Raw genomic sequence first — 17,233 nt, forward strand, 5'->3', positions numbered from 1 at the left:
AAAATCATAATGTGTCAAAATGTGCCTCGACATATCATCGTATAAATATACATTTTCTTTTATTTGAATTCAGTTTATTAGTTGTGATTTTCGTATAAGCTCTATTCAATGGGTCCATCTAATATAACCGGGATACTCGACGGCGGGGATATCAGCGACATCATTACCCGTACCTCAGCTTATAATATCTCATATAATCGTATTGGTTACAACCAACTATCATCCTTCAAAACGTGTCATCGTATTTATCACTTGATAAAAATACGAACTCCTTAAAACATCTCAAAACATATTTATAAGTATTTTTTAGACTTAAATTCGAGTCTGTTTCAAAATTTAAACGATTCGTTTTAAAACTTGGACCGGAGTCCCGTTTTAACCCGAATTTCAACAAAAATTTTCTCAACTTAAAATATGACTTAAACCTACGCCATCAGCCCTAAAACAAAAAGACCAGATCGTTTATGTCCCTCGAACAGCCCGGAAATATCACTGAAATTTTATGCCCTAGCCGCTACACAAACCCTAGTGCCTTAGCCCATGGACTTTCGACCCTAGACCACACGAAGCTGGACCAGCATCGAATCAGCCTACCCTAGGACCAAGACCAACCATGTAGGACCCCCACTGGACCAACCCTAAGCCAGACGTACCCTGCACGCCCAAACGCCCGGAAGTAACAAGGAAACCCTAGCCACCTCCCTTCACTTCTCGGCCTTCATCATTCACGACCAACCTAGAATCCAGCCTAGTGACACCATAATTTCCGACATGTCCAGCCCTCTAGGACCCTCATTCAGCAGCCCCTTACACAAGGTAACAAAAATGTGAGATGCCAAAAAAATGGGTTTTTTTAAAAATAATGTAAAAAATTTTTTTTTTCGAAATTGATGTAAAAAAATTGTTTGCAGAAATACGGCAAACCGTGCTTACGAAGCACGGACGCTGCTCACGTGGAGCAGCGTCCGTGCTTTGTAAGCACGGATTGAGATCCATGTTGGCTTATTAGCGACGGTTTTCAAAATCCGTCGCTACTAGCGACGGTTATAAAATCGTCGCATATAGCGACAGTTTAACAACCGTCGGGAATAGCAACGGTGTAAAAAACCGTCGCCGATTCAACAAAACCGTCGCTATATAACAAATCCGTCTCTATATTTGCCATAAATAATAATATCGACGGCGTGCGATTAATGTACGTCGTTAATGTCCATAAATGATGTTTTTAAAAATATTTTACTATTAACAGCGCACATAAACATGCACGTCGTTAATAATACTATTAACGTCGTGTCTTTATTGTGCGCTGCAAAAATTGCATTGCTATTAACAGCACACATAAATACATGATGTAGATATTACTATCCGCAGCGTGCTTTTAATGCACAGCACACGATAATTGCATATGTTATTAACATCACACATAAATAGCGACAGTTTAACAACCGTCGGGAATAGCAACGGTTTTATAAACCGTTGCCGATTCAAAATTTGTGACGGATTTGTTAAAGCCGTCGCTATATAAGGTTTTTAAAAATACTTTACAATTAACAGCGCACATAAACATGCACGTCATTAATAATACACCGTCGCTATATAAGGTTTTTAAAAATATTTTACAATTAACAGTGTACATAATTTAAATTAATATATTTAATATATTTATTAAATCGGTTAATAGCACGCTGCGGATAGTAATATCTGCAGCATGTATTTATGTGTGTTGTTAATAACATATGCAATTTTCGCAGCGCACAATAAAGACACGCCGTTAATAGTATTATTAACGACGTGCATGTTTATGTACGCTGTTAATAGTAAAATATTTTTAAAGACATCATGTCTGGACATTAACGGCGTACATTAATCGCACGCCGTCAATATTATTATTTACGGCAAATATAGAGACAATTTTGTTATATAGCGACGGTTTTGAAACCTTCTTAAATTTTGAATCAGCGACGGTGTTTTAAACCGTCGCTATTGCCGACGGTTTTTAAACAGTCGCTATATGCGACGGTTTTACTAGCGACGGATTTTGAAAACCGTCGCTAATAAGCCAACATGGATCTCAATCCATGCTTACAAAGCACGGACGCTGCTCCACGTAAGCAGCGTCCGTGCTTCGTAAGCACAGTTTGCCGTATTTCTGCAAACATTTTTTTTACATTAATTTTGAAAAAAAAAATTTAATTATTTTTAAAAAAACCCCAAAAAGATGCATGCGTGAACCATGAAAAACCGAAGCCATAAACATGAGAACATGCAAGGGTCGATAATAAACATACAAAGCACACACAACAGCGTATAAATACTACGTGAATGATGGAAAGAAGATACATAGCGTGCCTTGATGGTTTTATGATCGAAAGCTTGAAGAAAAGCGCGTCGGGGAAGCACCGGTGGAGCGGGGAGGGAACTTGCTTGAAAGAAAATGGAGGGGCCGAATTTTACAACAAGGTGCTGATGGATTTCACATGGAATGCTGCTGAAGAAGAGGGGTGGGCGGCCGCTGGGTTTAGGGTTAGGTTTAGGGGTGGATCAATGTAATTCTTAAATAGATAACCAAGTGTTAATGGGCCCTAAATTGGGTTTAAAAAAATATTAAAAGGGTTTTGAGCCCCTTAAGCTTAAAAATAAGTCCATTGAGTCCAAACACACTCTCGAAAAATATTTCGTTTAGGTACATTTTTGAAAATATTGCCCGAGCCCTCAAAAAATCATTTGAATCATTAAAATTTGTGTACCGGTTAAAAAATATAATTCGACGAGTAAAAATACCCACCAAGGCCCATTTTTTGAAAACACCCTAAAAAACAACTCATATTAAATAATTAAAATTAATCATGTAATAAAAATATTTTTCCTGATAATCCCGGTCTCAATTCCTCGTCTGAGCGCAGAATGCATCTTGAAACCTAAATGCGTGCACTTTTAAAAATATCGTGAAATAAATCTTAATCGTGCAATCATTATGCATTAAAAGTATAAAATAAATAAACGTCTGATTTAAATAAAACTTTAAATTACATGCATTCAGATTACGTACTTTAAATTTTCAGAACCTCACATATATAGATTATACATTTTATATAAGATGATAGTTAGTTAGTGAAGCATAATATCTAGTTAATTAATATTTATTTAAATCATTTTGACTTTCAGTTTAAAGGTTTTTTTAAAAAAAATTAACTAAAAATTAATCTTTTATATTTTAAAATATTGTCTAGTTATTAAATATTTGTTCAAACCAATAAAGCTGAGTCGAAATATAATTGAAGCGTTTTATTAGAAAATCGAACTGAAATAAAATTGTTTGGATAATAAATTATATATTTCTAAACCGAAAAATTGAAATAAAATTTATTTATATCGAATCAAACCGCGACCGATAAATACCTCGTATCAACGTCTTATTTTTATTATTAATTTGTTAATTTTAAATGGCCGAGGTTAGTGGTTACTAACCCAGGCATCTTTTTAAATTATTAATTATTATTTTATTTTTGTTATGACGTGAGAATACGGCATAATGCTTATTGTATTTATTAGATGCTATAAAATGATTTTGCGTCCTGACATGGTTTACCTCGAAGATCTCTCTTTTAGCAGCGAGAAATGAGAGGGAAAGTGTTCAAATCGCTGTACGCCCAAAAGTTTAATGGGCTGGATCTAATTTCGCTGGAACTATGCAGCTGCAATGCAGTGATCTGTGCTCCACATATGGCGATAGGTTTGTCTTTCAAAAATAAAAATTTCATAACTTATGGTACTGTGTGATGAAATTAGTCCTGTTGACCTTTTTTACCTGTAAACAGGTTAGTAGCTGGTGAGTCATTAACAGTGAGGTGTATGTTAGAGTAGATGCCCTGCAAGCCAACGGTTGGCTAGGAAATTTATTGACTCAAGTGAAATAAACAATCTTTATTTTAATATAATTTAACTTTTAATGGTTTCGTTATACTTTATCTGTATACCCATGCAAACAGCATAGATAAAGTCCTTGATTATGCTTTAATACAAATGAATCGTAATTCGATGTTGAAACTTATTTGTAAACATTGCATATTCTAAATTCGTTCCTAGTCGATTCAGCCGCCTAAAACAGGGATAAAGGCCGCTTGAGCTCGAGATTAGCATCTGTGATGTTGTGTACTGCGTTTCTTAGTAAGGGCATAGAGATGTCCAAACATGCAGATGGGTAGTCATATCGAGAGGATAAGTCCGTGGTTATGATTGTACACCATTAGTCCTTACGACCCGGGACAACACTGAGGCTCTATATGCTAGGGTTGTGCTTTGACTCGTTTACCGGCTCCAGGAGAGTCATCAGGTGGCGAGGTTGGGTACAGTTGCGACACATATAGGAGCCAGTGCATTGTAGTCGGGGATTCACCGCTCACCTACGGGTGTGGATGTCCTATGTGATATGATGTAATAATAGTGCATGGAATCTCTGGCCAGAGTATGAGATGTACGTTAGAGAAGGAGTTCTCAAAATAGTACATGCGATGCCACTATTATAGTTATCACATAGTTATCGAATTATTATGCAACCCTCGATGAACCATTGGTTGCAGATTCGATCGAGATATATGAGATGAAGGGACCGTACTGTACGTTAATCATAATCGACTGGTTCTTGCAGGCACTATCAGTGATACCTAGGGGATCATGGGGCGATGCTACTAGACGCTCTTACCATGATCCGATGGGTGCAATCAGAAATGAGTTCTGACATTCTTAATCAAGGTGTTGATGAAAAGAATGGGGCTAACTGGGGTAAGCCTGAATAAGAATAAATATTATTTTGAATCACAAAGAGTTGTGAACCCACGGCTAGCTGTATCCCTGAACCATTGAGGGTCACACAAGCACTGGATCATTTGTTCCCGTTGAGAGAATAAATTCAAGAAGTTGAATTTATATTATATAGTAAATTCAAGGAGTTGAATTTATGATAATTAAATTTTGAGAGAATAAATTCAATGAGTTGAATTTATAAAATTTGAGAATTTAATTTATTAAACTCAAATGTTAGGTTTATTAAATATTAAATTTTGGAGGTGATAAAAATTCAAGGAGTTGAATTTATAATTTAAATAATAAATTCAAAGGTTGAATTTATAAGGTTGAATTTATAATGTATTTAATTTATTAAGCTCAAAAGTTGAGTTGATTAATTAATAAATTAAATATGGTGGATAATATGTTTAATGGGCTTGTAGGGGTACAAGTCTAACATATTAAATAATTAAAGTTTTAATGGGCTTTGATTAAATTAATTAAACTAGTTGGACTAGCCCAATTAATTAAATCAAGCCCATTAATATTAATTATATATATTAGGCTTAGGGTTAACAAGAAAATATATACATAAAATTCTGAAAACCAAGCCTCCACTAATGTCACGGTGATTTTCGAGAATCACAATAATTATTCCTCCATATTTTTAGTTTACTTAATTAGATTAATTAAGTAAATGATGATTAAAGAAAGATTAAGATTTCTTTATTGCATCATGATTCCTTCGTGAGTTTCAAGGAATTTTTCGCAAGAAAATTCACGGCAATTGTTGTTGTTCTCAAAAGTTTTTGAGCCAATTTTGTGTTCTATCTTTACGAAAAATATCTTCTAAATTTCTAGTGCAATTTAGATGAGGGACAAATCTTCTAGTCCTGGACCTGATTCGAAGATTGAAGAAAAGAGTCTTGAAGAAAGTTCGTAGGGATTCAACAAGAGCCAGATCTGTTATACCAGATCGGTTGGTGTCCAGTGATTAATTCACCAAAGGTATAACGATTTTAAACTCCTTATATATGTTTATGTTTAAATCATACGAGCGTCAAAACATATTTTGATTGTCAAAATAAATAAAAAATTTTAAAACTTCCGCTGCGTTTGGGCGTGTAGAAAACCGAGATCCAACAGCGTATGGTGCCCATTTTAGGTGTTCCAGATACTCCTATGTTCCAGCTGACGTTTCCCGGGTATGGGCATCATTTTAAACATAAAACAGGAATTGCTTAACCATTCAAGCCTCAACATTTAGCTCACGTGTTGCATAAAGCTTGTAATTGTGTTGCCAAAAAATTCCGAAACGTATTCCCGCCGTATCCATGGTGTAGCTTAGTCATGTCCAAGATGTATCCGAACCGTCAAACTTACAAAAAATCCACGACAATGATTTTGACGTATTCGACACGCATATCGGCCTATCGTATCCATATTCCTGTTGTAGCCATGTCCGATACTTTAAATTTTTTTTTTATTAGTATTCGTGCCACACAGCCAGAACCTGTTGCTTCACTACGACTGGAGTGCCTCTTAAGTGGCTTACAGGTACCTTTAGTGTTTGAATTTGCCAATGTTTGTGATTTATTTAATCTTTTACCTAATTTTGTTAACGGAATTCTTTTTAAAGAAAGGGATGCATACCCCTCTATGTTGCTATGACATGATCGTGCATCATTTCTTTGACATTGAAGCTTGTGAACGACAGCATAATTTCTTTGACCCAATCTCTGATTACCGCTATCTGTAACTTGATGTTCTAGGACATTGAGTATCTGAAACTCTACTCCTCAAGATTTGGTAGGGAAGTAGGGCTTCATCTTTAGGAAAGGACGGGAATGTACGAGAGGTACACTCATGATCACATGCCAATAGATGTCATGCGGGGTGAAGTTTCCTGGACTTGCCGAACTGAAAGTGAGTTTAGATTCGTTTGCATCCGCTCTTGTACAAGCATTTTCCAGTTTAAAGTAATTACCTTGTCGCGATGTATGTTCACGTGGAAAATACTTAAATCTTAGCTTTTGGGTTTTGTTTGGAGACTATGTACATCGTTGTTAAAGTTTTATCGTGGAATTTTTTTTTCGATTTCCTTTCAACCCATATGGGGTGGGGTAACTCCATTTTGTTTACATATTTTTCCATCTTTTGAGAAATTTATGTTAAGTTTTACACCATATTTTGGAACTGACTAGAAATACAGGCACTAGTTCCAAATATGGGACAAAATATTCCCCGTCTGATTTATCTTAAATTTGGCCTGATCACATATCGATAGGTTGAGATCGTTTCTGAAAAAATTTAAAGGTAATTGTTGAACTAGGATTATTTGTTTTGATACTATTATGAACATGCTTTATCTTATTGGTTGACTTCTCGGTTTCTTTTTCTCTTGATCAAATCATTTGTATATATTCATTGTGATCTCGACCATGCAAAAAAAGAACTAGATTTATAAAATTATTATGACTACTGGCCATCTTGATTTTTTTTTTTTTTTTTTACAAGGCAAGGATAAGTAGTTTTCCTATAAAAATGTCATGCATAATCATGTGCAATTGAGTTGAAGATGATACGGTCTCACGAATTTTTATCTGTGAGACGGGTCAACCTTATCGATATTCACAATAAAAATTAAAACTCTTAGCATAAAAAGTAACACTTTTTTCATGGATGACCCGAATAAAAGATCCGTCTCACAAAATACGACACGTGAGACTGTCTCACATGAGTTTTTGACTGAGTTGAGTCATAGACCAAATGGAAACGTGTAGTCATCTTTCATACCCCACAATCTATTCACACGCTGGCCCTACTACTAAGGCTCTGTTAATTGATACACATGATAAAGGCAGAATAGATTAATCATCTTTCCACATCTCATGTTTTGTGTCTTTGGCTATTAAAAAGTTGGTGACCGAGTCATGTGCGTATGTGATGTGGCAACCTGGGCACAGATGAACTTATCTATATATTCATGACATCGATGCATAATTTATATTATTATCCTTTGTATCACTGTCGACATTCATTCTACTTGCTTAAAAGCCATAATCGGCTAGTTCAAAAAAAAACACGAAAACCTGTTAAATTCATTAAATAGTAGGCCGGTTAGCCAAAAAAATTAGTAAATGATTGTGATTAGATATATTTAATGTTGGGGTGTAAAAATCTAGATTTTATTTATTTCGTTAAAAACCTGATGATTTGAATTTTGATAATTTTTCGATCGAGGAGTTGCAATTGTTTTTATTCGTTCGGTTCCACTGTACCCCGTACTTGCCATTGCCCTTTTCATGATGGAGTTTGATAAAGATGCTGATGAAAAAAATAGTTATGTTCTCTCCAAGATTCAACAAACAATAGTAGCTTATTAGAATAGGAGAAAAGAGACAGGAAAAAGCAACCAAAAAAAAGATAATCAAAATGGTGATGATTGCTCCCCATGTCTTTCACTTATTATGATCTCTTTGTTGACATTCAGGACAATGTTTTGCCCTTACAGCTGCGTGCTTTTCAAGCAGACCTCTTTTTTCTCACAGGGAGTTTCATTTTTCCACCCTCCCTGGATTATGCACAAGAGTGGGGTAAACCTATTATTTATGCCATGTGTGATTTTGGAATGCTAAATGAATATGGACACGTCACGTATTACTGGATTCAAATGGTTATAGTTTTCTGCCTCGAGATTGAGAGATGTGTTGTGCCTAAAGATTGGGTTTTCACAATCGATTTACTTGGTTTTTCCGGCGGAAAAAAATTTATTTGGCAGTTTTAAAACTCGTTCGGTTATGAAAAATCAATCATGGGGAAAAATGAAATGTATAGCCATATATGGGAGAAAGATGTTTTGATTATGGGATCTAGAAATCTGTAACAAGTGAGTTTGGTGAATTGAATTAAATTTCTTTGAAGTTATATTTAATTTCATTTATTTACACACTAGGATCTTGCAGGTCTCTGTTCTTTTATTTATTGAAGTATTTTATACGAAACATTTCCCCACAAATAGAATGTCTTAATTACATCGTCTCCCCAAAGCTCTTGTGTGCACACACATGGTCACATGTCATTTAAAGCATTTAATCTCGAACAAATTTAAGTAAATCTAATTCACTCTATGCCCCAAGTATAAATTTGCCTTTAGCACATGGTCAAATTTGTTGGTCTTTTGTCGGTTTACTATTTAATATATATATATTTCAGGATATTCTATGTGTCATGTTAATTAAATATATTACTAAAATATACTTGTAGATTTTGTTTGACACGTGAAATGAGATGTCACGAACATAATGATTTATAATTCTAATAAAATATTATATAAAATAAATATGTATAATCAAATAATGTTTCCTCTCTTAACACCAAACAATGTCAAATATATTAGTGATCTTGCAGCCAAAACAAAGCTAATAATCTTTAATTTAAGATAGAGATTAAGTCTAATTTATGAGGTAGTCTAATTTTTATTTTATTTTTTAAATGGAAATCATACTGACTCGTGAGCAACGTGCATTCGGGTCACATGCAACATATGCACAACAAACACGCACATACACATATGCAATTCGAACGTACGAAATCGAGTGCGGCTGGATACCACATTGATATTTGCAGTATTTGATTGATAAATATTTGTTGATATATTAATTTTTTGATATTTTAATTAATTTTATTTATTATAAAAATTATTGGGTTAGAAAGTCGAAAAGGTTTATTAAATGTTGAAACAAAGTAGGGTTTGTTTGGTACCAAATTCCGTCACGGGATTTACCAAATTTGGGATTATCCCATTCTTCCCAACAACCGATTTATTTTCTTTTGACCGCTCTGACTCACTTTTCACACCATTAATGCCATTTAATGATGTCTTATCTTTTTTTCCCTAAAATAAAATATTTTACAATTCTTAGTCTGACGAATAAAATCCAAATTTTAGAGGGCAAAAACATATATTACGTGTAAATAGTACATGATACCCTAGGTGAAGGCCCGGGTATTGGGTACTGGATGATTCCGAGTCATGGGTTAGATCCTGATAAATTTTGGGTCGGTTTGATAATAGCCGGACAAATGACTGCCCGATACAACATATATTCGGGCTGTCAGAAGCCGGGCTTCTGAACGAGTCCTGCGGGTGATGGTACTCTACCTGGGTTACCTCGATAGTAGCACCTCAGTTGAGTGCACAAGTATGAGATACATTATTGGTAATTATTAGTGTCAAAATCGCATGAATTTGATTAAGCGAAAGAGACAGTTTGGCGTCTCAGAGAAGTTGATGTCAGAAAGTAGGGTATGGACAATCAATCATCTTGCTATAATTAGTAAATGGACACTGAAAACAATGTCATCACTGATTTTTTCCTACAAATATCAAGTTTGTTTAAATATTAAAGCATTCATCGATTCACATATATGTTGCCCCTGTCATTTACTCTCTAGATTTCATACACCATCGGCACATCATTTTCTCTTTGTTACATTGTTTTGCCTACTCACCCGCTAACTTTAACATCAGATTGGTCACGTCAGAAATCTCTCTGGCGCCTATTCACGTGGTTATCTTCATGTTTGCAGATCAGCACCAACTTTTCTCGGGAGCAAGATCTCTAGTATTGATATAACTTGCCGTGCTCTCATCCATCATCATTTACATAACCCAACACGATGAATTTGCTTACGCATATTATATCCATTTTTACCCGATTACATCATGACATAAAAAATACGGACCGTCCACTAATATTTGATATATACTCGTTATCTAATTGTATTCGTTTTGTATAAAAGATTTTTTTTTAACATTTTGAGAATATTTACACTCTATATTTTATAAAAAAATATTTTGGCGAGATTAGTCTTTGATTTATTATCATAAGAAAAATAGTGTTGAATGAAATAATGTGTCAATAATTTGAAGTGGATTTATATCGGAGGCCACAAGCGTCTTTAACAAAGCACAAGCTGTATATAAAATTTCGAAGGTTCAAATTCCCGAGAGATCACTAAACGTCAAAACAATGCACAGAGCAGTAGCGAGTTCCTCCGACAAGTGTCCCAGCCATGTCAGATATAGCCACGTGGACGGTCGGATCTCGGTCGATGTTATCTTCGAACCGAAGCTGAGATCCAAGGCTTTGACAAACCCAACCAAGGTTAGAAACCCAACCAAGGTTGACTGCCGCAGCTTAAGAAAACCAAGAAGTTTGTATAATCAGGAAGGCTTATTTTTTATATTCCAAAAAAACTAGTTGGAATTTTATGATTCTGTTCAAATCTCTCTTTTTGTTTTTTACTCTCTCAGTATACAAACAAAGCGCAATAGTATATAACAGTAGGCTTGCCAAAGCGCCGTTGTGTATGAACATGGGGTGTTTTGTGGAAGGTGGTGGGTGCTGATTTGAAACAGCGTTCCCATTTTTGCTTGCTGCTGTAAAAGTTCTACTGGAGTTTTCAGGGGGTTTTAATGTTTACTAGATTTTCTTAGAAGTTTGGAGTCTTGGGTGTCTTTTTGGGAAAGGGTGATAATTCTCCGTGAAATTTTCCATGAAATGAAAATTTAACTGTTCTTTTCCTCTTTCCCTTTTGGTTTCGTTGCTCAAATTTGTATCTTTCTTGCAGAGGGGGTGTGGTATAAGTGGGAGTGAGTTTGATTTTCCATATTTTTTCAGCTGCCGTGAAGTTCTGGTGTGTGCTTAAGTTATCTTTAGCTCTTTTGCGACGTCGTTGTTTTTTTGCGCGGTTGAAAAAGAGGACTCGTGGTATATGTACCAAGCAAGAAATCATGGTGCAAATTGAGAAGTCAGCGTCGCAAGCTTCTGGAGAATCCAGATTTCTCTTTTCTGATAATCATGTGAAATCCGAACAGTCCGTGGAACCAACTTTGCCCGTGAAGAAAAAGCGGAATCTTCCCGGAATGCCTGGTAAAAAGAAACTCGATTCCTTTTTCGTGACAACTTTTCTTGAAAAACCCTGATGAAAGAGTTGAATCATTTGGTGTTCTATACAGATCCAGATGCAGAAGTGATTGCTCTATCACCGAAAACCCTGATGGCGACGAACAGATTCGTGTGCGAGATCTGCAACAAAGGATTCCAACGCGACCAGAACTTGCAGCTGCATCGGAGGGGCCACAATTTGCCGTGGAAACTCCGGCAGAGAACCAACAAAGAAGTCAGGAAGCGAGTTTATTTATGCCCCGAGCCGGCTTGTATTCACCACGATCCATCGAGGGCGTTAGGTGATCTTACTGGAATCAAGAAACATTTCTGCCGTAAGCATGGCGAGAAAAAGTTCAAGTGCGAGCGGTGCTCCAAGAAATATGCAGTCCGGTCTGATTGGAAAGCCCACATGAAGACTTGCGGCACTAGAGAGTACCGCTGCGATTGTGGAACATTGTTTTCGAGGTGAATTTTCAACTTTCACGGCAATAAAATCACGTTTTAGATATTGGATAACGCTTTCAATTATGGTCAGAATTTTGTCACAAGTTTTTGTTGCGTTTATGGTTGTGTATTTGGATTGTTTTCTACTGATTGAATGCGTTTTTGTGTTGTATAAATAGGAGGGATAGTTTTATCACGCATAGAGCTTTTTGCGACGCACTGGCTCAGGAGACTGCGCTATCTCAGCCTTTGGCAATTACGAGTCCTGGAGGAGTGATGAAACTACAAGTCGTTGCGCCGCTAGTTGCGGCAGTGGTTTCAAGTCCGCCGCCACCACCTCTTACTCCGTCTACTGGCATGTGGTCGCCGGTGCTGTCCATTCAAAGTTCAGGTTGAATTTTGCTATTGCTAATTATACTGACGCAGACTCTAAACTTGTAAGTTACAGCGAGAACATGATCTATGATTTGGCTGCATTGTAAATTCCAAAACGAGGATTTCGCATCAATTTCTTGCTTTTGGTCCCCTTCTGAAAACGGTTTTGTTCGTGGAGGTTTTTTATATCCTGTTGTTCATATCTTTGTTTTGCTTTTCATATATTATTTTCTCATAATTTTCCATTCATGCCTCATTTCTTCATTATATATAATATATGCATATTAATTGGTACGATCTAATTGTTTCAGTAAAATGAAGCGAGATTAATTTCTGCAAAGGAACGACGTGTATCATTACATCTGCTTTTTATGGAAAGGCTGTTGTTTTTTTTTTGGAAATAGGAAAGGCTGTTTTTAATATCAAATTATTGCATGTAATCGAGAACGATCAGCGTCCAAAGGGCTTTTACTTTTCGAAAAAGTTTTATAATTTCATCCCCCTTTTTCTTGACTGTGTGATGATCTTTTCCCGTTCATGTTGTGTTCTTTTTCCTGTGGCCGCAGAGTTACCTGAAAATCATATCCCCCAATTGCCGCCGCCACCAGGAGCAGCAGCACCATTCCCTGGGGCACCCACCGTCACAGCTAGCAATTCCTCCACATCTAGCGGAAATGTTCCGGGTAATGGTGGAGTTCTCGCTAGTATTTTCAATGTATCGACCTCTGCAGAACACCCCCACACGGCTCAGCCACCTGTGGCATCTTACTCCACCATGCTTTGCACAATGACTGGACCAGACCAACACGTTATCGATCCTATGTCACTCTCGTTATCCTCAACTTTATATCTGTCGAGCGGATCATCATCTCTATTATACCCTGCGGCATTGGGGCACCCTCATCGGCACTACACACCAACTCCACAGCCAGCTTTGTCTGCAACTGCGTTGCTTCAGAAAGCAGCTCAAATGGGCGCCACTTCATCCAACTCCTCTTTTCTCCATGGGCTTGGATTATCCATGATACCTCCTCCCGACCCACAAGATTCGAGAAATTCTGCTATAGCCCCATCACATTGGAGCAACACTACTCATGTGAAGCTTGAAAACAACTCAGTGGCATCAGGGCTCGGACTCGGGCTTCCCTCAAGTAACTCGCCTGCGAGCTTTAATGAATTGATGATGAACTCTTCTTCGCTGTTTGGGAACAAGCCCGCTACTCTGGATTTCCTTGGTCTGGGAATGGGGGCCGGTGAAACCTCTGCTGGTGGTTTCTCGGCCTTCTTGAGCTCGATCACAGATGGACTCGACATGACAACGAGTAATTCCTTTGCAGGAGTAGGTTCAACGATGGATACATGGGATTATCCGTCTGATAGGAAGCCTTCAATGCTTTAAAGACATTTTAAAATCCAAGATTTAGATTCACTCTTCCTTTGATAGAGATGGAGAGTGTTTCGTGAGGTCTAGCTAACATCAAATGCGGTCCTATATATATATACACATGATGCATCATTATACATGCTCCTTTGTATCAACGATCGAAGGCTATGCATATTTTCTTCTCCTTGAAATTTGAGTAGGGTTTGAGGTAGGAGGCTTGTATAAGAACTCTTGCATGGTGTTTGCATTAAATGTTTCTTTCTTATTAATCGAACCTCGATTTTGTTGGCAGTGTACCATTTGTTTTCTTTTCTTTCCATCTAGAAATTAAGGTGACATGCCTCGGTTCGTTCGTGGCGTAGGAGCCAATCAGTTCTTGAACTAAATTAAAAGATTGGTCACTAAACTGAAGTAGATGCATCTCTATAAAATTTCAAGATTTTAAATCCTTTCAAAAAAAGTATGCCCGAAAGTAAGCAACTTTCCCCCGTTTCACACGTATTTGCGTGTGCATATAAAAAAATTGCATGGCCCTGAAGTGGCCCAGCCCCCAAGAATATGAGAGCGAGAAAGAAATATATTTCTTCGTGGACATCATTACTCAGGACTATTGTCAAGTGCGTGGGATCAAATATTATAATTATGATTAATAATTGCTATTATTTTCAGCAAATTGAATTTTTATTCAAAACTACAATTATAATTACTTTAAAAGGAAAAAAGTGTCGGGCCGAAATTGAAATATCGAACAGTAATGAGGTCGTGTAGACAGCTAAAGCGTGGGGACATTTGTGTGTGTAGGATAATATATATTAATTTTGTTTTATTAATAAAATGGGGGTGTGAATACTTGAAAAATAAATAATAATAAAAGAAAAAGTAGGAGTAGTCAAATCTGCACTTAATTAATGCCACGTAACCTTACTGTCGGGTCGACCTCAGCCCCCTCCCCCACATATTTAATGCATGCACCGATATTTCGGAATCCAGATCTTGGTCAGCTATTGAATTTACATGTCATAAATTATAATTATATAAATTTTTTTTTATTTCCCATGTTGACATCATTAATTCCTGGGAGAAAATAATATGATATGATATCCGTTAGATGGTATTTTTCTATGCTGTATATGATATAGGAAAATTCGCGCGTGTGTTTTGCTTGTGGATCTGGACTTAGATAATCGGCATCGAATTTATCTATCATATGACGATATTTTTTTTAACATAATGCGTAATTGTCGATAGATTCTATCATCATACTAACAATAAGCTATTAGTGTTATATTATTAAGTCATGTTAATCAGATAAATCACATCAATTAAGTAATTTACGACGTGTATGTAAGATAAAATAATAGTAAGAAAAGTCAAATTGGCTGATCGTTTGTGTATTACTTACATACTCTGTTAATTTGGTTACCTCATTCGAACAACGTATTACGTTAGATTATTTACTTGCATGATAAATAGATCATTATCCCCTTGTTTCGACTTCCATGCATGGAATAAAATTTGCCATAACAATATGTTATTATTAGGAAACCGGACCTGATATTCTTATTTTTCAAATGATCAAAATTGTTAATTAAATTGGAAACCATTGCCGCAGATTATAATGTGCATATATAGGTTTAGTTTGACATTAATGGAACTATGCAATAGTACCTCTCTCTTTTTCAATAATTAGGATAATTTCATTATATCTTCAATTTTTGTTTGAATTTCGGCAAAGAGTAATGAAAAAAAATTCTTAAAATATCATGTCCACTCAACATCAGCAAGAAAAAAAGCAGTGAAGTGATTACCAAATGGGTGCCAGGTCACAGTTTCCTAAATATAGAACTGGAAAAGCAATGCTATAAATAAATAAATAAATCCACTTTATCCCTGCGGAATGTATTAAATTAGAGCATGATAAGTAGGGATGTAAACGAACCAAACCGTTTGTAAGCTATTCAAAGCTCGATTCGATAAAAGCTCATTTGAGCTCGTTTAATAAGGCTCGTTAAGATAAACAAACCAAACTCAAACTTTACAGTATTCAGCTCGTTAGCTCGTGAACATGTTCGTTGGTAAGTTCATGAGTAATCTTTTAGATGAAAAAATAATAATTTTGATATTTGATTTATTGATTTTGCATAGTATCTATGAAATATATAGAAAAATCTATTAAATTTATTTATTATAATAAATTTACAAATTTTAATAAGAATAATATATTTTTTTTATATATAATTTACTTTTTAATTAATTTAATGAAATTTAAATGTATAATTCATATTTATTAAGCTTGTTTAGGCTCGATAAAGGCTTGAATAAGCTCGTGAGCCATGCATATATTCGTTAAATAAAGCTCGAGCTCGGCTCGATTATTAACGAACCAAGCTCAAACATTCAAGAATTCGGCTTCGGCTCGACTCGATTACATCCCTAATGATGGGTCAGTATTAGTTATTACTGCAGTCACAATTAATTTTCATGTTGTAATAATAATAATAATAATAATAATAATCTAATAAAAACGCGAACGCAAATGTTTTCAGATTAATCTATTTCGAATTTTTTCGGAACTTAATCGACATCCATATGGCCAAATTATCGGCAGATCCTGCAAATTATAAATATGTACACCAATATGGTTTACAACTTGTCAACACCTTCGGCTCATCGACTTAGAACCCAAATTTATAATTCTTCTTCCCTCGCTAATATCGACACTACCTTATAAATATTAGGTTCGAGGTAACATCAATGATCAGGATTTGATATGCATAAGTCAATAAAATATTAAAGTTTACGAATATATCTCGAATTGTTGAATGAAATAATTCGAGTTCCAGTTTAAGTCAAAACAAAAATTTAAATTCAAATCGATTTAAATTTTTTTTGAAATACCAAATAACATATCTATTAGCCAATTCTATTCGTTTACTTGTAACCAGAGCAGGCACACTTGCGCCGACAACAGAAAACCCATCTTCCAAGGATGAAAAGTTCCATATTTCTACCTGTAGTAGTAAGCTTAAAAATCAAAAATTTTTTTTTTTTTTTTTTTTTGCGTATGGTGACCAGTGGCGGAACCACATCGACGATCACCGAGGCTTTAGCTCAGGTGATTAAATTTTTTTTCATTTATTAATTTTTTTAAAAATTAAATTAATTTGATATTAATCTAGATAGTTCGATTTAAAATATGAAAAAAAATCAAAGAGTTACCCACCTGACTCAGCCACGGATGGTGACGCCCAATGTTTTTAAAAAAGAAAAAGAAAAACAGAGTAAAAAA

General features: G+C 35.7%; 1 protein-coding gene across 1 annotated transcript; it reads left to right on the forward strand.

Moving 5' to 3' along the window:
* The first annotated feature begins 11,037 nt into the window (after positions 1-11,037).
* On the forward strand, positions 11,038-14,230 carry LOC142533361 (zinc finger protein GAI-ASSOCIATED FACTOR 1-like). Its single transcript, XM_075640106.1, has 4 exons — positions 11,038-11,723; positions 11,810-12,206; positions 12,365-12,576; positions 13,127-14,230. Exons 1-4 carry the CDS (start codon positions 11,585-11,587, stop codon positions 13,957-13,959), a joined length of 1,581 nt encoding a protein of 526 aa, XP_075496221.1. The 5' UTR covers positions 11,038-11,584; the 3' UTR covers positions 13,960-14,230.
* The last annotated feature ends 3,003 nt before the right edge of the window (positions 14,231-17,233 follow it).

Source organism: Primulina tabacum, chromosome 18 (genome assembly GCF_025594145.1).
Source record: "Primulina tabacum isolate GXHZ01 chromosome 18, ASM2559414v2, whole genome shotgun sequence".
Classification (NCBI taxonomy): Eukaryota; Viridiplantae; Streptophyta; class Magnoliopsida; order Lamiales; family Gesneriaceae; genus Primulina; species Primulina tabacum.

Coding starts and splice junctions, on each gene's coding strand:
- LOC142533361 (XM_075640106.1), top strand. CDS start 11,585: ATGGTGCAAATTGAGAAGTCAGCGTCGCAAGCTTCTGGAGAATCCAGA. Junction 11,724..11,809: donor GAATCTTCCCGGAATGCCTG/GTAAAAAGAAAC, acceptor TGTTCTATACAG/ATCCAGATGCAGAAGTGATT. Junction 12,207..12,364: donor TGTGGAACATTGTTTTCGAG/GTGAATTTTCAA, acceptor TTGTATAAATAG/GAGGGATAGTTTTATCACGC.